Source organism: Myxine glutinosa, chromosome 8 (genome assembly GCF_964187855.1).
Source record: "Myxine glutinosa chromosome 8, kmMyxGlut1.1, whole genome shotgun sequence".
In the NCBI taxonomy this organism is placed as follows: Eukaryota; Metazoa; Chordata; class Myxini; order Myxiniformes; family Myxinidae; genus Myxine; species Myxine glutinosa.
In genome coordinates this window covers 70,622,132-70,645,861 of record NC_136268.1, presented here as the reverse complement: position 1 = coordinate 70,645,861, position 23,730 = coordinate 70,622,132, and the positions used below count along the sequence as shown (strand labels likewise).

The following is a 23,730-nucleotide window of genomic DNA, read 5'->3' as shown; positions in this document are numbered from 1 at the left end:
GAGTGTAGAGTGCTCGTGGCTGAGAGGAGAGTGGAGAGTGCTCGTGGTTGAGAGGAGAGTGGACAGTGCTTGCAGCTGAGGGGAGTGCAGAGTGCTCGTGGCTGAGAGGAGAGTGCAGAGTGCTCGTGGCTGAGAGGAGAGTGTAGAGTGCTCGTGTCTGAGAGGAGAGTGGAGAGTGCTCGTGGTTGAGAGGAGAGTGGACAGTGCTTGCAGCTGAGGGGAGTGCAGAGTGCTCGTGGCTGAGAGGAGAGTGGAGAGTGCTTGCTGCTGAGAGGAGTGCAGAGTGCTTGTGGCTGAGAGGAGAGTGGAGAGTGCTTGCAGCTGAGGGGAGTGCAGAGTGCTCGTGGCTGAGAGGAGAGTGGAGAGTGCTTGTGACAGAGGAGAGTGGAGAGTGCTTGTAGCTGAGGGGGGTGCAGAGTGCTTGTAGCTGAGAGCAGATTGTAGAGTGGTTGTGACTGAAAGCTGAGGGTAGAGTGCTCTTTGCCAACAACTTGGTGCTTCAGCTAAGGGATTGGTGCCAAGAGCTTAATTCAGAGAGCCGGGAGCTCGGTGTTGAGAGCGGGTACCATGGTGCACACACCGTGTTCCATATTCCAGGTGGCACAATGCGTCCGTGTGTCAAGGTCAGGCATTTGGTGTCAATAACTGGGTGTTTCAGCTGCGCGATCGGTGTCAGGAGCCTAACGCAGGTAGCCGGGCACACGGCCCCAAGAGCTAGGTGCTCAGCGTCGATTACCGGGTGTTTAAGCTGCATGATTGCTGCCAAGACGTGATGACAGGAACAGAGTGCTTCTTACGGAGAGCTGGATGTTTGCAGCCGAGTGATTGGTGATGCCAACAGCATAAGCTGAGTGTCAAGTGCGTTGTGTCGAGAGCAGGAGAGTGCATTCAAAACCTGTGGCCGTTTAATGCGAATGATCCATGCTGGAGGAATTATGACAGCTGCATGAACTCCCAGCAGACAAGGTTCCTCAACTTGATGTAACATGAAACAATTAACTCTGTTGTGGTACTGTGGATCGGATTGACAAACACAAAGTAATCGTGCTGATATTGCACTATAGAGCAATTTGGCAAATGGGTAAAGAAACGCTTTATTGCCAGACAACCAATTTCAGACTCACTGCCTGTTTACACCAAGAACAACTGATGGAAATCACTTCTCTGCTGTACCAGGAGAACTTCTGCTGGAATCCCTGCACAACACGCAGCCATTGCTCCTCTTATTACCACATCACCACCACAAGCAGCTTAACATTTACACAGGAAAATGGCAAAAAAAAATTGATGTTATATCACTTTATATATTATTTATTTGTATTTGATGACATTACAGCGCATTTCGGCACAGTACCAATTTCAAATACAAGCTGCAACAAGTAAGAACAATCTGAGATGGCGGACCCTCACCGGGTCTTGTTTTGTGTGCGGTAAGTAAATGGAAGGATGTACTAAATGAAAGGTCGTTGATTGCAAATGAAATGTCCAAATGGTCCAGTTGTAAAAGTGTAAAGGTCAAAGGTCTGAAAAGTTGTAAAGCGTCTTCAGGTGTTTTAGGGTTCTAAGGGGTCTTTAAGGGTCGAATGTGTCATAACATACATTGACACATGTCGATATGCAAAATTTCTGTGTGTGCAACTATTGTCCTGGGAAAGAGTGTGTGTGTGTGTGTGTGTGTGTGTGTGTGTGTGTGTGTGTGTGTGTGTGTGTGTGTGTGTGTGTGTGTGTGTGTGTGTGTGTGTGTGTGTGTGTGTGTTGTGGTAAAACTATTCTCAATCACTGCTTGATGGAATGAAAGCAGAAGTCACAGTTGATGAAAATTATTTCAATCTGGTGATTCAGGGCTGGAGGAAATGCTGCCAACCCTTCGGCCATAGATGTGCTGCATAAATGTAGTGCTCGTGTCTGAGAGGCTGCTGCATGCAGTGGTGAAAGGACGAGAAGATCTGCAACACTGATCGTGCCTGAACTCTTGTTTGTTGATGATGGAATTGCAGTGGGAAAGAGTAGAGAAAGCAAGAAGTATGGGGAGAGCAGTGCATACACCTAATGATGTGACATCAGATTTGTGAGAATTATTGATGAGCATGCCAAGAAAGAGTAGAGAAAGTAATTATTGATGAGCATGCCAAGAACGAAGGTTCTGCTAGCAGAGGTGAAATGTGAGGATGAGGTGAAGCACAGAAATATACACCAGAGGGGAAGCCATTAAGGCAGTGACTGACCAGGTACCTCAGGGAAATTGTTGAATTGTATGAAGGTATCAAAAAGGTCATACAAGTCAGGACAGCCTGTTCCTCGAGAAGGTTCGAGTTTGAAGCCCTATTCAGGGACAGTGATCTTTCCTCTGAGACAAGAAGAGTGCTTTACTGTGATGTAGTGCTTAGTGCACTGTTTAATGGGGGTTGAGAAATGGATCAACAAGAGATCGATGTCCAGGAAGAATGAGGCCTTCCACAACAGGTGCCTCCAAAAATATTACGCATCACCAAGGCTCAACAGTGGATTTGGCATATTAGTAGGACACAAGTGATGAGACAGTTTGGGATGGAGGACTTGTGATAAAATCGATTTTTGCAGCCAGATCTGGTTCATCTAGGTCAACTGACTCAGATGAAAGACAATCATATCTCTAAGAAGCCCTTATTTTGATGGTTATAATATATAATAACCACCTTTAGAGGCCATTTTTCCCCGCAAAGCGGGGGTTGGCCTTTTTCAGGAACCGTGGTTGTTGTTGTTTTTTGGTCCCCTTTTTGAAGCAATATTTTACGGCCGGATGCCCTTCCTGCCGCCAACCCTTTTTGTCGCCTTTAACGACAAACAGGGAATTACCAGTGAACTGGTCCTCAATTAGCCGACCTCGGAAGGATGACAGGCTGAGTCAACCCCCCTGGCGTTAATTCAGCGATCGACCGGGATTCGAACCCAGGATCGTAGGATCCTAAGCCGGCACCCTAGCCGCTAGCCCAACACCAGGGTTTAAAGCATATCTGCTACCTGGTTACACTGTGTATTTTCATATCTGCTACCTGGCAGACAGAACCAAGCGAAGATGGACAGAAAAACTGAGACAAGACCTGAACAATTTCAAAATCGAAGAAAACAGCAGGTTCCATGTCGCTCAGGAAAGGGATACTTGGAAAACGAAATGCAAATATGGATTAGATGCCTGCATCAAGAAGATATTGGAGATAATTATATAATACTAATTATAATTATATAATCCTAATTATAATTATATAATCCGAATTATAATTATATAATACTAATTATAATTATATAATCCGAATTATAATTATATAATACTAATTATAATTATATAATCCTAATTATAATTATATAATCCTAATTATAATTATATAATACTAATTATAATTATATAATACTAATTATAATTATATAATCCTAATTATAATTATATAATCCTAATTGCATTTGGAGATGATTGATTAGGGCAATTCAACATTCCACTGCAAATCAGGGATTTAACTACTCACATAATCCTTTTTATATTAGATCACGCCATTTGTGATACATGAAAGGGCAGAACACTTATTATGACGGCATGGCCTCATTCTTATTCGGTAGTAGTAAGTAGGTTGTGGACAGCAACCGCCTAGGGTAGTACTACTTCCCTGACTTAGGAGCGTTAAAGTGGTGCTCGGAAGCATCTTACACTCTCCGTGTCAGAATTACAGGTCTTACTTTCTGTCTCACTCAAACTATATCTATCGGGCTAGCTTTAATCTCTCTTATTCACAAACAAACATCATACACTTTTCTTCTCTTTTATTTAAGGCCTGGACTCGGTGAGGCCTATACAATCCGTGCCTGGTGCCTTCAACATAAATAAATATATATATACATAAATTCTGCCCCCCCCACCCCCCTCTTCCACCACACAAACAAAACACAAACACACACACACACACACACACACACACACACACACACACACACACACACACACACACACACACACACACACACACACACACACACACACACACACACACACTAAAGCTACCTATATGCACGTGCACCCCCAAACATGACTGTACGTGCATGCCTATATGTTTTCCTGAAAATTGTGTCATCAGAAGGGTGGATTTAAATTGACAAAAGGGTTTCCTGGGACTTTTGGAGCCTGGATTTCAGTGCTTGCTTTACCCTGGCCCATGTTGTGGGATAAGAAAAAGCTGAAGTGGTGCGACCTGTAAAGATCTCATGTTCGGGGTATCAGAGGACAAGTAGTGGGAAAAAGCAACTACATCAAGGGCAGGATGGCTCGCCACTGTACAGCTCTAAAGACGGAACTTGACGGACAGATGCAGCAGCAGCAACAACAACAACAACAACAACAACAACAACAACAAACAAATTATCAGCTATCAGGCCAGGTACTACACCAACAGTGGATGCTGTCCTTTAGGAAGGAAGGTGGCAGGAAAAGACAAGTGCATTTCAGAAGGTCAGAAACAGATCAGCGAATAAGGAGATTTCCAATGTCCAGCCTGCTGGAAACGGCTTGCAGCCATGAATAATTTGCAGTAAACAGTATAGACCGGCCCAATGGTCATTGCCAATGCCAACCTTACTGGAGCATCCTGCTGAGTTTTGTTCCCTCTTCGGGAACAGTATGACCATGTCAATTCAGCAACATAACTGGGCAGGACAGGTGTGTCTATCATGTATGAAGGCAGGTGCATGTGTGAACACAATTACAATAACAGCACCTTGCCACACTGCTTGCATTTTCCGTCTTGCTTCCTCCGATGCACCCAATGATGTCTTAAAAAATAGGGCTGTTATATGGGAACAACAATAGCTGCATTATTCAGGATTCCTTCAAAAACAGCATGATTTATATAATTGTCTTAATGTTAACCAAATACATTTCTCAAGAGGCAATCCATAAAAGGTTTATAAAAACATTTCTGTCTCAACAGAGTGCACTCTCAAAAATAATTGTTAAAGGTAATTACCTCCGCCACCAAAGGTGGATGGGTGTTGTGTTTTCACCCATGTCTGTCTGTTTGTTTGTTTGTTTGTCTGTTTGTCTGTTTGTCTGTCTGTGAACAGGATATCTCAAAAAGTTGTGGATGGATTCGGACGATGGCAGAGATGTAGTGTATGTGACAAGGACGAAATGATTAGATTTTGGTGAAGATCCGGATTCGGATCCGGCTAGAAGAATTTTTAAGTGATTCTTCACCATTGGGAGATTGGGCCAAAAACAATACATAGCAGGATATCTCAAAAAGTTATGGACGGATTTGGACGAAACTTGGTGAAGCGGTTGTGTGTGTAACAAGGAAGAATCGATTCGATTTTGGTGAAGATCTGAATATGGATTCAGATACGACAGTTATTTAATTTTTAAGTGATTCTTCACCATTGAGAGATCGGACGAAAAGCGATATATGACATGATATTTTAAAAGGTTATGGACGAGTTATGACTAAACTTGGTAGAGGAGTTGGTTAGTTGAGAAGAACAAGCACATTAGATTTTGGTTCAGGTCCAAATCCAGATCCGGCCCATCAGTGTGGGACACAAAACATAAACTGTTCACCCTGGTGGAGGTATGCGCTTTACAGAGTGCCGTTCTAGTGTTTTTTTGTTTGTACTGGTCAGAGTGACATCTGATAACTTTAGAGATACTTGTGTGAGAAGAGGGAGTTTGATTCACAATCAGAAGAATATTATAGGCTTGTATTATTGTTGTTTTTTATTTGATCCCAAAGAAGATTTTTTTAAGTGACATCATTGGTGTTAAAAAACTGAATATATATTAAAATAAATAGTTATAAGCTTCTGAGAATTTCTACTATATGCACAATCACAAACAAACAAAAACACACTATATTGTTACATCAACACCCGTCATGCCAGGGATTTGTACAACCACTGAAGATCACTGAACTTACCGAATTCACACTGCATTCAATAGATTGTAATACTTCCCCCAAGGCTCACTCAAATGCAAACTAAATTTTGTTGTTGCTCCGAGCGCAGACGCCAAGGCAGAAAGTGGGAGACGTTCTTACAAATAATAATGATTGACGAAAAGGAATATGGGGGATGAGGATAGACAAGGCATTATAAATAAACAAAACAGATCTGGCAGTCGTCAGTGAAATGAATAAGAGAATAAAGGAACAGTCAGACTTATAATACAAAGAAGCAATACTCCGATAATGGCCACGAAAATACTGGATTCTCTCCATAACAAGGGGGAAATGCAGCCAAGGACTTTAGTAGGCACAAGCTGGACTTGGCCTATAGCACAATGGCACGGTTATGGCTGATGCAGCAGAGGGCCAGAGGAGCGTCGGCCGATGGCGGGGAGATGCAATGGTGATGAGGAGGAGATGGCCTCCACGGTCTCTCAGCAGTCTGCATCAGGAGAGCGATAAAACAGAGAGAGATGGTATGCGATCTCTTCTTGATTTCAAACCAACGTGTGCGCATCTTTAGACATGGCTTTTAAGCCCCCAAAGACTGCCCATTGCTCTGCCATTGGCCATCCACTGCTAGTGGGTGGCAAATGACATCTTTCAGGAAGCTCTGCCCCTCTCTGAGGCTCCACAGCTCACCGCACCATCCTGGCCAGCACTTCTCTGGGCCAAACGGCCCTAAAGTCCATTTGAAGCACGGTTCTTGATGCCCACAAGTCCACCACCTGGCCTTGCCTGTAAATTTTTAGATGTGTGATGCAAGGATGTGTGGTATATATATATTTGCCTCCTATGTCTACTCAACTCCCCTCGTCCTTGCTGTTGAAGGTATTATACAATTAATCTCAGAGGGTCTTCACGGTTTGGTTCAAAATCAATTATGAGTCTGACGGACAGCTGGGTCTAATTACAGGTAACTTGTCTACCCACTCCGAACAAGAGCAGCAGGAATGTATTATACATGACAGGGTTATGTATTATCCTCTGCGGGGTATATACAGTGCCGTCTACATCTGTCACCCCAGTGAAAGCCCACAACCCCGTTTTAAAGTTTCACCTTTTGTTGCCTTATAGCCTGTAATTAAATTACATTAAATCAAACCTTTTCCACCTTTATTTACATCTCATAACCCCCAACTTACAAGTGAAAAACAAATTCTACAAATTTCAGAAAATTAATTAAAAATACAAAACTAGAATTTCTTGGTTGAATAAGTGTCCTCATAACAGCTTATTACAGAATTACAGAATTACAGAATTACAGAATAATTACATATTACAGAATAAGCCCCTCATAACAGCTTATGGAAATTAGCTCAGGTGTAACCAATCACCTTCAAAATCACACACCAAGTTAATTGGCCTCCACCTGTGTTAAATTGTAGTGATTCTGATTATTTCAGATTAAATCAGCTGTTCCTGTAGGTTTCCTCTGCTGGGTAGTGCACATCACAGCAAAGACTCAACCTCACCTTCCATACCCGAGGAGCTTTCAAAAGAGCTCTGGGATAAAGTTGTGGAAAGGCACAGATCAGGGAATGGGTAAAAAAATATTCCAAAGGCCTTGAATATCCCTTGGAGTACAGTCAAGACAATCATTAAGAAGTGGAAGGTGTATGGTCCCACCAAGATCCTGCCTTGATCAGGCCATCCCTCCAAACTGGATGACCAAGCAAGGAGGAGACTGATCAGAGAGGCCACCAAAGGCCAATGGCAACTTTGAAATAGCTACAGGTCTTTATGGCAAAGACTGGTCACTGTGTGCATGTGACAACAATATCCCAAGCACTCCACAAGTCAGGGCTGCACGGTAGGGTGGCAAGAAGGAAGCCATTACTCAAAAAAGCTCACCTTGAGTCCCGTTTGAGGTATGCAAAGAAACATTCTGGAGATTCTGAAGCCATGTGGAAAAACGTTTTGTGATCTGACGAAACCAAGAGGGAACATTTCGGCCTAAATGCAAAATGTTACGTTGGGATCAAACCCAACAGCACATCACCCAAAGAACCCCATCACTACTGTGAAGCATCATGTTATGAGGATGTTTCTCATCAGCAGGGACTGTGGCACTTGTCAGAATAGAAGGGAAAATGGATGGAGCGAAATGCAGAAAAATGCAGAAAATGCAAAAGAGGAAAACCTGCTGCCCTCTTCAAGGAAGCTGAAATTGGAACGCAAGTTCACCTTTCAGCAAGACAACGACTCGAAGCACACAGCCAAAGCTAAACTGAAGTGGATAAGGAACAAAAAGATAAATGTCCTTGAGTTGCCCAGTCAGAGCCCCGACCTAAATTCAATCGAAAATATGTGGCATGACGAAGATTGCTGTCCATCAACGCTCCCCACGCAACTTGACTGAGCTTGAACAGTTTTGTACAGAAAAATGGGCAAATATTGCCCAATCAAGGCCTCATGTGCTAGGCCCCAGAAACAAGAAGTTGGCCATATTTCCTCTCGACACTATGTTGGGTGGAGTCAGGTGACAGATGTGGGTGTGGTCTGGCAGCTGTCCGACCAATGGGTGCACATTTCAAAAATCGACCCCCAATAAGAAATCTTGTAGACATGCGACATGTTGTAGGTTGAAATACTAAGTTCTGGTCCCGTCACTCCCAGCTCAAAACTGTATTCAAGGTTTATGTCCTACATTTTTAGAAAGATAGGTGTAGTCAAGAGAATTACCATTATACAATCAAATTGCAAATAAACATCCAGCTGACCACTTCAGAGTATATTGGAGTATACAAGCACTTCCTGCCCCACATGCTCTGATCTATGTCTGATACCAACATACTGCGCTTCTTTTAGATTCACTCAGAGAAACAAGATAGGAACTAAAATTATATCTATGAAAATGTTGCACTGCCGAAACAGCCTCACCTTCCATACCCAAGCACATCCTCTCACCCCCAGCTGGCAAATCAAAAAGAAGAAACAAAGCAATGTTATTTTTTACCAGCGATGCTAATTTACCTGACTCCAACGAGAGGCTGCTTCTTGGAATGTGGGCTTGCATTGAAAATTGATCTGAAGAAGAGAAAAGCAAATTAGCATATCATAAGTACACACTTCTGAAGAAATCAAACATCATTCTGCACAATTCAAAAATTCATCTGCATAACCGAAACATAATTCATCACAATCTAAACATCATTCTGCAAAACCAAACAACAATATTAACAAGAAAGATGTCATGCAGAGCATGTTACTTGCAAAATCCAACCCCCCCCACCCCCTCCCCCCCAATAAAAAGTTGCCATAGGTATATCAAATTGTCCATTTCATTAAGATTTAAATTGACTTTCTTAATGAAAGCTCAATTCAATCGGTTGAAAAATTGACAATTTTTCAGATGAAAATTGTTGATTTTAGAAGTTTGACCTTGAGTTGACCTTTGCCCTTTTGACCTCAAAAATAGGTGCTTTCCCAATTGAGTGATGAATTTTGCAATTGCTGTTTAATTTTCAAGTTGAGGATGAAAAGTGATGATTTTCAGATGAAAATAGATTATTTTAGATATTTGACCTTGAGTTGATCTTTGACCTTTTGACCTCAAAAATAGTTGGTTTCCCAATTTAGTGACTAAATATGGAAATGCTGTTCAATTGTCAAGTCAATCGGATGAAAAATGACAATTTTAGAAATATGACCTCAAGATGACCTTTGACCTCAAAATCAACAGGCTTCTTCCTTATGACCAACTCTACCATTTGGTGAATGTTTGTGAAGATCGGTTTAAAATTGTAACCTGTAGATGATTGACAGATAAACAGGCAGACAGACAGACAGAAAATAACTCACAAGACCAACCAATATACTTGAAAAGTCTTCGATTTTGCAAATAATAACCAACACACCATTCTTCAATTAGCAAAACATCACGCTCCATTAATTCTTATTGATTCACACAATAGCTCTTTTTTTCCTTCTTTCTTTCTCTGCTTATTCCTGGATGTGTAAAACTTTCAAAAACCAATCACGTGGAATTTGTCTTACAAAGTACAGTGGTGAATAGCCATCAACAATAGAAATGTACCATGGTGAATAACTATATTGTTTCTCCATGAGAATCACCCATACATAATAGGGAAGGAATTTATTGGAGATGCGGAAAACACAAAACGAGTAAGGAACAGCTGCGTGTGCCACTCATGACTTACACCTTACACAGTTTTCATTGTATTGCAAATATCAACAATAGCATGAGAGTGCATATATTCCTGATACAGCAAAACATCACAATAACCTTCAACCTTTACAGATAAGTGAATAATCGAAGGTTATTTTCCCCTTCAGTAGAAACTATTTCTGATTGTCCAGCAATTTCACATGAATGACCATTACAGTTAAATCAATTGGAGCAATCTCACAAGCACCAACACAATTCCAGAATCGACTGCAAGGGAACACTGCCCTGCCCACAGGGGAATTATTATCTAATAAAACCACCGTTTACCACTTGCCATCAACAAATGTTGCGGAACCCAACGTCGGCCTCTGTTCCCCTTAGAGGGGGGACTAATCCCCTCTTTTATAACTGACCGACGTGGTCCCTGACACTGCCCAGCGACCTCCGGAAAGGCCGGTGCACAGCCCCGTTCGTACCGCGGACAGATGTTAATTGCCGAGCGGTTTTAGCAACCGCGGCACGAACTATTAACAGAAACTAGACCCGATCCTTGAACGTTGGCCAAATCGTGCCACGGGTATTCAATGAAGGAAATCACTAAGACGACACGGATGTGAAGAAGAAGAAGAAGAACAAAAGGGTTGGAAATACGAATATGATTTATTTACTACTATTTACACAATGAAAGAAACCAAGGAAGAAGGAAGGATAATAAAATAATGCAGAACGAGGGACGGACCAGAAGGACACAGTGCAATTTAACTTAACTAAATGTGATAAGAAATAGATGTGATAAGAAAAATGTTTGGGTGTTTCTTTGTGCTGTTTATTCGTTCATGCATTCGGATCCTGCAGGAACCAGCTCAAAAAAAAACAAAAAAAAACTGATAGCCTGCAAATTCACTCTTTGAACACTCAAGAATTCCCCCAAATTTGGAAACTAGGCACAATCATTACCCTCAAACCAAACAAAGAACCCACCAAAACATCCTACAGGCCTATCACATCACTTTGCACACCCTCCGGAGTTATAGAATGCCTGATACTTACACTCACACTTTCGCACACGCAGCACAGATTCAGACCAAACCACACCTAACAAATCTCACACAAACACCTTTGATGGCTTCAACAGGGGAAAACGACCAAAACACACTTTTCTCACTACAATAGGCATCAGCAAAGCATTTGACACCATCTCACAAGTCTTACAAACAAAATACTTAACACAAACATGCACAACATCACCAAATGCTGGCTTGCCAACTCCCTATCATGCAGACAGTAAAACGTGACTTTTAATGACAAGTCGTCACCCACATGATACTTTCCTAACGGAGTCCCTCAAGGCTCAGTCTTCTTCCCCACATTTTAATCTTTTAATGTATGACATTCCACAACCACCCGAGAACATACAATTAGCCTAATATGTGGGTGGATGACATAACCATTACCTCACCCCATAAGCAACATCACCACAACCACAACACAACTTGACTTGAACCTTTCCTCATCACCCTCAAAATCCGTCTCACCATCGACAGACTAAAAGTAGCCCCTAAAATTTTAATAAAAATTTAATAAGAAATTACACCAAGGAACATAGCACTGCACCATACTGAACAACATCGCTATTCCACACGCACCAAACAAAAAAAACTAGGTGTCAATTTTAACACATCTGTGCCATTCTCAGATCATATCACAAAGTTGTTTTTATTTGTTTTGTTTTTTTTGTTTGTGTATACAAGATGGAGCCTAGCCTCGTGTAAGAGCTAACATTAATCACACAAAAAGTCAAACCGACACATAAAACATATAATAAGGGGAGTGGTAGACAAGATGGGGAGAGAAGGCGAAGGACACAAACACAACATTTGAGAGCAGGGACATCGAGAGATCTGTGGGAGGGAGAGGGCTTGGGGAGAGGAGGCAGGGTGAGGGGGGCGGGGGGGTGGGAGAAGTATAAAACACATGGACACTGCAATGACTTCCAGGAAAGAAGTTGGCATTTCAAAAAAGTGGATCTGGGGTGAATTAGCGGAGGTAGAAAAGATCAAGGTTTTGGATGGGGGAAGATAAGAGATGGTGGTGAACAGCTGTTTTAAAGACCTGGAGGGAGGAGTGGGATTGAAGGGAGTGAGGGCGTTTGTTCCAGAGGCGGGAGAAAAGAGGAATGAAGGAGTGAAGGTGAATAGAGAATCTTGATTTTGGCAGTTTAACCATAAGAGGGTTGCTGGCAGATCTTGTGCGACCTGTAGGAATATTTAGGGGACAGAGCACAGAGATCTGGGGGGAGCAAGGCCGGAGAGGAGTCGGTAGAAGACAGAAAGACCACCAACCTGCCTGCGGTGAGTGAGTGAAAGGCCCTCGGAGTTAGCTTCATTGCGGGAGATTCCAATGATTCTGAAAGCTTTGGTTTCAACAGCGTGAAGCCGAGCTAGGTTTAGATCTGAGGGATCTCTGGGTCACTCTCGGGAGATTGATCGGCTATCTCCGTGCAACAGGCCTGTTCGAGCAGAACTGACCAGGGTTCATCAACAACAACCTTTAGAGATGTACCATGGTGAATAACCTTGAATAATGTACCCTAGTGCACAATCTTTACAGACGTACCTTAGTGAGTAACCTTTGCAGATCCACCATGGTGAATGACCTTTAGAGATATAGCATAGTGAGAAACCTTTACATATGTAGCGTGGCAAATAACCCTTGAAGATTCACCGTGGTGAATGACCTTTAAAATGTAGCAATAAGCATGGTGAATAAACTATTAAATGTAGCATGGTGAAAGAACTATTAAATGTAGCATGGTGAATAAACTATTAAATGTAGGATGGTGAATAAACTATTAAATGTAGCATGGTGAAAGAACTATTAAATGTAGCATGGTGAATAAACTATTAAATGTAGGATGGTGAATAAACTATTAAATGTAGCATGGTGAATCAACTATTAAATGTAGCATGGTGAAAGAACTATTAAATGTAGCATGGTGAATAAACTATTAAATGTAGCATGGTGAATAAACTATTAAATGTAGCATGGTGAATAAACTATTAAATGTAGCATGGTGAAAGAACTATTAAATGTAGCATGGTGAATAAACTATTAAATGTAGGATGGTGAATAAACTATTAAATGTAGCATGGTGAATAAACTATTAAATGTAGCATGGTGAAAGAACTATTAAATGTAGCATGGTGAATAAACTATTAAATGTAGGATGGTGAATAAACTATTAAATGTAGCATGGTGAATAAACTATTAAATGTAGCATGGTGAATAAACTATTAAATGTAGCATGGTGAATAAACTATTAAATGTAGCATGGTGAATAAACTATTAAATGTAGCATGGTGAATAAACTATTAAATGTAGCATGGTGAATAAACTATTAAATGTAGCATGGTGAATAAACTATTAAATGTAGCATGGTGAATAAACTAATATAGTATGGTGAATAAACTATTAAATGTAGCATGGTGAATAAACTATTAAATGTAGCATGGTGAATAAACTATTAAATGTAGCATGGTGAATAAGCTATTAAATGTAGCATGGTGAATAAACTATTAAATGTAGCATGGTGAATAAGCTATTAAATGTAGCATGGTGAATAAACTAATATAGCATGGTGAATAAACTATTAAATGTAGCATGGTGAATAAACTATTAAATGTAGCATGGTGAATAAACTATTAAATGTAGCATGGTGAATAAACTATTAAATGTAGCATGGTGAATAAACTATTAAATGTAGCCTGGTGAATAAACTATTAAATGTAGCATGGTGAATAAACTAATATAGCATGGTGAATAAACTATTAAATGTAGCATGGTGAATAAACTATTAAATGTAGCATGGTGAATAAACTATTAAATGTAGCATGGTGAATAAACTATTAAATGTAGCATGGTGAATAAACTATTAAATGTAGGATGGTGAATAAACTATTAAATGTAGCATGGTGAATAAACTATTAAATGTAGCATGGTGAATAAACTAATATAGCATGGTGAATAAACTATTACATGTAGCATGGTGAATAAACTATTAAATGTAGCATGGTGAATAAACTATTAAATGTAGCATCGTGAATAAACTATTAAATGTAGCATGGTGAATAAACTAATATAGCATGGTGAATAAACTATTACATGTAGCATGGTGAATAAACTATTAAATGTAGCATGGTGAATAAACTATTAAATGTAGCATGTTGAATAAACTATTAAATGTAGCATGGTGAATAAACGATTAAATGTAGCATGGTGAATAAACTATTAAATGTAGCATGGTGAATAAACTATTAAATGTAGGATGGTGAATAAACTTTTAAATGTAGCATGGTGAATAAACTATTAAATGTAGCATGGTGAATAAACTAATATAGCATGGTGAATAAACTATTACATGTAGCATGGTGAATAAACTATTAAATGTAGCATGGTGAATAAACTATTAAATGTAGCATGGTGAATAAACTAATATAGCATGGTGAATAAACTATTAAATGTAGCATGGTGAATAAACTAATATAGCATGGTGAATAAACTATTAAATGTAGCATGGTGAATAAACTATTAAATGTAGCATGGTGAATAAACTATTAAATGTAGCATGGTGAATAAACTATTAAATGTAGCATGGTGAATAAACTATTAAATGTAGCATGGTGAATAAACTAATATAGCATGGTGAATAAACTATTAAATGTAGCATGGTGAATAAACTATTAAATGTAGCATGGTGAATAAACTATTAAATGTAGCATGGTGAATAAACTATTAAATGTAGCATGGTGAATAAACTATTAAATGTAGCATGGTGAATAAACTAATATAGCATGGTGAATAAACTATTACATGTAGCATGGTGAATAAACTATTAAATGTAGCATGGTGAATAAACTATTAAATGTAGCATGGTGAATAAACTATTAAATGTAGCATGGTGAATAAACTATTAAATGTAGCATGGTGAATAAACTATTAAATGTAGCATGGTGAATAAACTATTAAATGTAGCATGGTGAATAAACTATTACATGTAGCATGGTGAATAAACTATTAAATGTAGCATGGTGAATAAACTATTACATGTAGCATGGTGAATAAACTATTAAATGTAGCATGGTGAATAAACTATTAAATGTAGCATGGTGAATAAACTATTAAATGTAGCATGGTGAATAAACTATTAAATGTAGCATGGTGAATAAACTATTAAATGTAGCATGGTGAATAAACTATTAAATGTAGCATGGTGAATAAACTAATATAGCATGGTGAATAAACTATTACATGTAGCATGGTGAATAAACTATTAAATGTAGCATGGTGAATAAACTATTAAATGTAGCATGGTGAATAAACTATTAAATGTAGCATGGTGAATAAACTATTAAATGTAGCATGGTGAATAAACTATTAAATGTAGCATGGTGAATAAACTATTAAATGTAGCATGGTGAATAAACTATTACATGTAGCATGGTGAATAAACTATTAAATGTAGCATGGTGAATAAACTATTACATGTAGCATGGTGAATAAACTATTAAATGTAGCATGGTGAATAAACTATTAAATGTAGCATGGTGAATAAACTAATATAGCATGTTGAATAAACTATTAAATGTAGCATGGTGAATAAACTAATATAGCATGGTGAATAAACTATTAAATGTAGCATGGTGAATAAACTATTAAATGTAGCATGGTGAATAGGATTAAACCTTTACCGATGCACCATGATGAATAATAAGCTATATTCTACAGATGCACTATTGCACCATGTGCAGTGAGTGGTGCTGGGTTCGTGTTCACAAAGGCACAGCCTTGAGCAAGCATGTGGAGTGATTACTTGTGTTGTTTATTATGCTGATTCATGAATCTCATGGGGGAGAGAAACCTTTTCCAGCTGAGAAATGCAAGCCGTGTGGATGATGATGTGACATGCTGCACATTTTTTCTTCGCCATCGATCTCTGGAAACAGCACAAAATTCAAAGTAATTATAATCAAACAACGTTTCCATGTGAGCAAACACAATTCACCAGGTTTACCTATCTGTATCGGTAAACCAGTTTTTTTTTTTCTTGTTTTTTTTTGTATACTGAATCGAGGCTCGTGAAAGAGCTGACATTTACTTCACAAACAAATCAACCAGACAAACAAAATATATAACAAGAGGGAGCGGAAGACAAGAGAATGGGAAGCACGCAAACACTTGAGAGCACACAACATTTAAGAGCAGGGAGATGTGTGGGAGGGAGAGGGCTTGGGGGGGAGGAGGCGTGGGAAGGGGGGGGGGGGTTCTCCAACAATTAATACAGTTAATTAAAGGTGTAATCAAAGCTGGAATATGTTGAATTTAAAAAATGATTTACCTCATAGGTGGTAAAAGCTGAATCTTGTGACAAGATTTGAAGCCGCTCAACAACCCAAATGGTACATACCTAGTTCGTTTTGCTTTAAAGTGGGAAGCACACTTTGTAATCCCGTTTGCAAACCTTGGTGACCACTAAATGAGAGCCTTTGGTCACAGCTGCCATCATGGGTAAGAGTCATGACTGCCATTGACTTTCTCACAAGAGGATTTGCTCTTTCTCCAACAAAGAGGAGCATGCGCTCTTTCTCCAACAAAGATGAAGATGAACTCTTTCTCCAACAAAGATGAAGATGAACTCTTTCTCCAACAAAGATGAAGATGAACTCTTTCTCCAACAAAGATGAAGATGAACTCTTTCTCCAACAAAGATGAAGATGAACTCTTTCTCCAACAAAGATGAGCATGAGCTCTTTCTCTAACAAAGAGAGCATGAGCTCTTTCTCCAACAAAGAGGAGCATGAGCTCATTCTCCAACAAAGACCATGAGCTCATTCTCCAACAAAGAGGAGCATGAGCTCATTCTCCAACAAAGACCATGAGCTCATTCTCCAACAAAGAGGAGCATGAGCTCTTTCTCTAACAAATAGGAGCATGAGCTCTTTCTCTAACAAAGAGAGCATGAGCTCTTTCTCCAACAAAGAGGAGCATGAGCTCATTCTTCAACAAAGAGGAGCATGAGCTCATTCTCCAACAAAGAGGAGCATGAGCTCTTTCTCTAACAAATAGGAGCATGAGCTCTTTCTCTAACAAAGAGAGCATGAGCTCTTTCTCCAACAAAGAGGAGCATGAGCTCATTCTTCAACAAAGAGCATGAGCTCATTCTCCAACAAAGAGGAGCATGAGCTCTTTCTCTAACAAATAGGAGCATGAGCCTCTTTCTCTAACAAAGATGAAGATGAACTCTTTCTCCAACAAAGATGAAGATGAACTCTTTCTCCAACAAAGATGAAGATGAACTCTTTCTCCAACAAAGATGAGCACGAGCTCTTTCTCCAACAAAGATGAAGATGAACTCTTTCTCCAACAAAGAGGAGCATGAGCTCTTTCTCTAACAAAGACCATGAGCTCATTCTCCAACAAAGAGGAGCATGAGCTCTTTCTATAACAAATAGGAGCATGAGCTCTTTCTCTAACAAAGAGGAGCATGAGCTCATTCTCCAACAAAGAGCATGAGCTCATTCTCCAACAAAGAGGAGCATGAGCTCTTTCTCTAACAAAGAGGAGCATGAGCTCTTTCTCTAACAAAGAGAGCATGAGCTCTTTCTCCAACAAAGAGGAGCATGAGCTCATTCTCCAACAAAGACCATGAGCTCATTCTCCAACAAAGAGGAGCATGAGCTCTTTCTCCAACAAAGAGGAGCATGAGCTCTTTCTCCAACAAAGAGGTTGATCCGGGCTTAGGCTGGAAAACAAATGTACGGTATCCGTGCAAATGAAGAATGCTGATTCACGATCATGTGAATCGAAGATTGGAGGTCACGTCTCTTCAAAGCTGTCCATGCGCGCACGCTTTCGAAGTTAAGTAACTTTTCACAATTGTGTTTTTGTCGAAACTGTATCATTCTTTCGGTGTGTGTAACTATTGGTGTGTCTTTAATAGTATTCTTGGTGTTGGTTTTTCATACCCCTGTAAAGAATCGTCGGTTAGTTCGTGTCGCGTATTCTGAGGCCTAGTGTAGTACTAGTAGGCTACCGTGTCTGACCTTGGCTTGAGGCTTTGTTTCTGTCTCAGCGGTTTCTGCGATTGCGCTCGCAATTACTTTCGGTCTCTATTTTTCACGTTTCACGTTCAGTCTCTGTCTCTGTTTTCATCTCAACTCAAAAAAAAAAAAAAAAAAAAAAATTCCCTTCTCTGTTCTTATCCGTTGTTCGTTCTTATTTGTTCGTTCGTTCTTCAACCACGTTGTTCGTGATCACGTGTTCACGTCGTTAAAAAATGTTTCAACTGTCCCCTGAAGAACTGTATTCTGTCATATACTATAACACCTTTTTCTTCTTCTTCTATAAAAGGATACTTCAGACTTGCTCACCAAATCTATTCATTCCAAAAAAAATTCCATCTCTTACAGTTACAGTGCCTCTTTCCTACATTCCCTAAACTCTCCAGAACTCCACCCCCCCCCCCCCCCCCCTCCAGCGTCCTCAAACGTATTTTTGACTCGAAGGTCTCAAGAAACTCATTTTGCAATAAATGTTCGTTTCCCATTAATCGTACATTTTTCAAAATCCAATCTCACCCCTCCCCTCCAAATCTTCCCCATCACCCCTTCCTTCCAAAACTTCCCCATCACCCCTTCCCTCAAAAACTTCCCCATCACCCCTCCCCTCCAAATCCACCCCCATGCCCCTCCCCTCCAAATATTCCCCATCACCCATCCCTTTCAAATCATCCCCCTTGCCCCTCCCCTCCAAATCTTCCCCATCACCCCTTCCCTCCAAAACTTCCGCATCACCCATCCCCTCCAAAACTTCCCCATCACCCCTCCCCTCTAAATCTACCCCCTTGCCCCTCCCCTCCAAATCATCCCCATCACCCATCTCTTTCAAATCTTCCCCCTTGCCCCTCCCCTCCAAATCTTCCCCATCACCCATCCCTTTCAGATCTCCCCCCTTGCCCCTTCCCTCCGAAACTCCCCCCACACCCCTCCACACCGAGACTCTCCCTCACTCCTCCCCTCCGAGACTCCCCTCTCACCCCTCCTCCTCAAAGCGTCCTCCCCGCTTCTTCCCCCTTCAAACTTTCACCTTCATCTTCCTCAACCTTCTGCCTCACTCTTCCCCCTCCTCAAATAACACCTCACTGCGCCTCACCAAATCACCATCAAACCTTTTGTCCGCCCCATTCTTCCCTTTCTCCAAGCTATTCTGAAATCTCTGACACACCTTCAACAGCTCTCCCTACCTCTTCCTCCTCTTCCACATCTTAACCTACCACTCCCCCCCACCCCCCTGTTCTGTATCCGATGCTCCCCCTTCCTCTTCTTTAACAGTATGGACTTCAAATATCCGGGGCCTTCGCTCAAACTTGACTGATCTCTCCATACAGGTTGCTTCTGACAAACCAGACGTGATCTGCTTAACAGAAACTTTCCTCCTTCATGATGTCTCTGATTCCTTGGTATCTCTCCCAGGTTACTCCCTCCTCCGGTATGATAGACCTGAGCCTCGTCCTGGAGGGGGGGTTGCTATCTTTATAAAAAACTCTCTTCCTCACTCGCCCTGCACTGCCCTCTCTCCACCTCACCCCTAGGAATACCTTTGGCTACGGCTTCCCCTTCGCTCCCACCTTTTGTTCATATGTGTGTTGTACCGTCCACCAAACAGTGATGACTCCATCTACATCTCGCTGTCTGATAATATGGATCAACTTCTATCTACCCATCCCAACTCTCTCTTCCTCATATGTGGTGATTTCAATTGTCACCATGCCAGTTGGCTGGGTGTGGGTACCTCTCTCACCAGCCATGGCTCTTCAGCAAAGGACTTCTGTGACTCACTGGGACTGACACAATCTGTCAATTTCCCGACCTGGATCTCAGTCAACGGAGCATCTTCTCTTCTGGACTTGGTTATGACGAACTTCCCTGAAAATGTCTGCTGCTCTTCTTCTGCTCCAATCGGCTCATCCGATCATGTACTTGTTCAAGTGGACATCTCTGTGACCATTCTCAGAGAGCCTCCTCAGCGTCGACGAGTCTGGCATTTCACTCAGGCCAACTGGCACGGTCTTCAAGCAGCCATCAATCATCTGGACTGGTCTCCCATCTCTACTGCCTCTGACATCAACTCATCCTGGGAATTCTTCCAAAGTAAATTGCTCTCTCTCATGCACAGATTTATCCCATCTCGTCTTCAGTTGTCATACCCTTTCTCCCGTCCATGGTACACGGAATCTTGTGGTGAGGCCATTGCCCAGAAACAACTTGCTTTCGTCTCTTGGAAAGCAAATCCAACGGAAGGAAATCTCATTTCCTTCCACAAAGCCCGAAACAAGTGTTTGTCCACCCTCAGGAGAGCCAGGAAACAATATCTCTCCGTTCTCAGGACAGAACTCTCTTATCTGTCTCCCTCTTCCAAATCCTGGTGGCATCTGGTCGAATCTGTTTCTGGTGTTTGTTCCCCCTCCATCCCCTCCCTCACCTCAAACGGCCACACGGCTGACTCCGCACGTGAAAAAGCTGAATGCCTCAACTCTGTGTTTGCCTCTAAATCTTGTGTCCAAAACCCATCCCTCTCTGTACCCACCATACCCAGTCTTACCCAGCTGCTCCTGGACTCTGTGTCCTTTCCTCCTGACAAGGTGGAAAAGTTTCTGTCAACCCTTTACTCTGATTCTGATTCTGCAACTGGACCTGACGGCATCAGCCCACGGGTCCTAAAATCCTGTTCTTCCGCTCTTTCACTCCCTCTCTCTGTTCTCTTCACCCTCTCTTTTGCTCAAGGTCATCTGCCATCTGCTTGGAAATCTGCCAACATCACCGCTTTGCACAAAAAAGGTGCAAAAACAGATCCCAGCAACTACAGACCAATCAGCCTTCTCCCAATTATCAGCAAAGTCATGGAATCCATCATTGCTTCAGATATGAAATCTTTCCGCTTCTCTAATGGCTTGATCTCTGATCATCAATTTGGTTTCAGACCTGGTCACTCTACTCTGGACATGCTGCTTCTGCTTTCTCAACAATGGATGGAGGTCCTCAATGCCAAAGAGGAAATTAGAGCTGTCTCCCTTGACATATCACGTGCCTTCAATACGGTCTGGCACCCCGCTCTGCTCACCAAACTCTCCTCTTTTGGTATCCATGGAAATCTCCATGCATGGCTGGCGGACTTCCTCTCTAGTCGTAGTCAACGTGTGGCCCTGAATGGGTTTCTCTCATCTCCTCTTCCTGTTCAGGCTGGAGTTCCCCAAGGCAGTGTTCTGGGCCTTGTGCCTTTTCTGGTCTTCATCAATGATCTCTCTGACTCTCTTGAAAATCCTCTCTATTTCTTTGCTGATGACTCTACTCTCTGTCGCTCCATTCTTCATCCCTCAGATCGGCAGTCTGCAGCCTCCTCACTCTCTGCAGACCTGGACAAAATCACAGACTGGGCAAACAAGTGGAACATGTCTTTCAATCCTGACAAATCTCACACTCTTACGATGTCTCTCCGAAAAGACCGACTGGACAACCCTCCCATCCACTTTCTGAATAATCCTCTCCAAGAAGTTCTGTCGCTCAAGCTTTTGGGTCTCACGATCTGCCATGATCTTTCCTGGGAAAACCACATTTCAAATCTGGCCTCCAAAGCCAGTCGCCGACTGGGCATCCTCCATCATGCAAAGTCCTTCCTTGGCACACCTGAGCTCCTCACCACATACAAGGCTTTCATCCACAGCTCAATGGAATACTGCTCTCCCCTCTGGGCTGGTGCTCCTGCCTCACACCTAGCTCGTCTTCACGCTGTTGAAACCAAAGCATTCAGAATCATTGGAATCTCCCGTGATGAAGCTAACTCCAAGGGCCTCTCACTCACTCACCGCAGGCAGGTTGGTGGTCTTTCCGTCTTCTAACTCCTCTCTGGCCTTGCCACCCCCCCCCCCCCCCCCCCAGCTCTCTCTGGGCTCTGTCCCGCAAATATTCCTACAGGTCGCACAAGATCTGCCTGTAACCCTCTTATGGTTAAACTGCCGAAATCAAGACTCTCTGCTCACCTTCACTCCTTCATTCCTCTTTTCTCCCGCCTCTGGAACAAACTCCCTCACTCTCTTCAATCGCACTCCACCCTCCAGGTCTTTAAAACAGCTGTTCACCACCATCTCTTATCTTCCCCCATCCAAAACCTTGATCTTTTCTACCCCCGCTAATTTCACCCCAATTCCACTTTTTTGCAATACCAACTTCTGTCCTGGAAGTCCTTGGTGTCCTTGTGTTTTATACTTCTCCCATTCCCCCCCCCCCTTCCCACGCCTCCTCCCCCAAGCCCTCTCCCTCCCACACATCTTCCTGCTCTCAAATGTTGTGTGCTCTCAAGTGTTTGTGTGCTTCCCCTTCTCTCCCCATCTTGTCTTCCGCTCCCTCCTTTTATATATTTTGTTTGTCTGGTTGATTTGTTTGTGACGTAATTGTCAGCTCTTTCACGAGCCTCGATTCTGTATACAAAAAAAAAAAAAAAAAAAAAAAAAGGAGCATGAGCTCTTTCTCCAACAAAGAGAGCATGAGCTCATTCTCCAACAAGAGGAGCATGAGCTCTTTCTCGAACAAAGAGAGCATGAGCTCTTTCTCCAACAAAGAGGAGCATGAGCTCTTTCTCCAACAAAGAGGGGCATGAGCTCTTTCTCCAACAAAGAGGAGCATGAGCTCTTTCTCCAACAAAGAGAGCATGAGCTCATTCTCCAACAAAGAGAGCATGAGCTATTTCTCCAACAAAGAGGAGCATGAGCCCTTTCTTCAACAAAGAGGAGCATGAGCTCTTTCTCCAACAAAGAGGAGCATGAGCTCTTTCTCCAACAAAGAGGGGCATGAGCTCTTTCTCCAACAAAGAGGAGCATGAGCTCTTTCTCCAACAAAGAGAGCATGAGCTCTTTCTCCAACAAAGAGGAGCATGAGCCCTTTCTCCAACAAAGAGGGGCATGAGCTCTTTCTCTAACAAAGAGAGCATGAGCCCTTTCTCCAACAAAGAGGAGCATGAGCTCTTTCTCCAACAAAGAGGAGCATGAGCTCTTTCTCCAACAAAGAGAGCATGAGCTCTTTCTCCAACAAAGAGGAGCATGAGCCCTTTCTCCAACAAAGAGGAGCATGAGCTCTTTCTCCAACAAAGAGGAGCATGAGCCCTTTCTCCAACAAAGAGAGCATTAGCCCTTTCTCCATCAAAGAGGGGCATGAGCCCTTTCTCCAACAAAGATGAGCACGAGCTCTTTCTCAAACAAAGAGGGGCATGAGCTCTTTCTCCAACAAAGAGGGGCATGAGCTCTTTCTCCAACAAAGAGGAGCATGAGCTCTTTCTCCAACAAAGAGAGCATGAGCTCATTCTCCAACAAAGAGAGCATGAGCTATTTCTCCAACAAAGAGGAGCATGAGCCCTTTCTTCAACAAAGAGGAGCATGAGCTCTTTCTCTAACAAAGAGAGCATGAGCTCTTTCTCTAACAAAGAGAGCATGAGCTCTTTCTCCAACAAAGAGGAGCATGAGCTCTTTCTCTAATAAAGAGGAGCATGAGCTCTTTCTCCAACAAAGAGAGCATGAGCTCTTTCTCCAACAAA

At 41.9% G+C, this 23,730-nt stretch overlaps 1 protein-coding gene across 1 annotated transcript in view; it reads right to left on the bottom strand.

Annotated features, from left to right (window-relative positions):
• Window positions 1-23,730, bottom strand: part of LOC137432587 (diacylglycerol kinase zeta-like) — a 142,953-nt gene that overhangs the window by 105,728 nt on the left and 13,495 nt on the right. The window contains exons 4-8 of the mRNA XM_078783388.1: window positions 16,010-16,084; window positions 8,937-8,990; window positions 4,740-4,808; window positions 1,125-1,196; window positions 896-1,012 (exon numbers count right to left, since the gene is read on the bottom strand). Of these exons, the coding sequence (XP_078639514.1) occupies window positions 896-1,012; window positions 1,125-1,196; window positions 4,740-4,808; window positions 8,937-8,990; window positions 16,010-16,084 (387 nt within the window). The remainder of the gene's footprint in view (window positions 1-895; window positions 1,013-1,124; window positions 1,197-4,739; window positions 4,809-8,936; window positions 8,991-16,009; window positions 16,085-23,730) is intronic.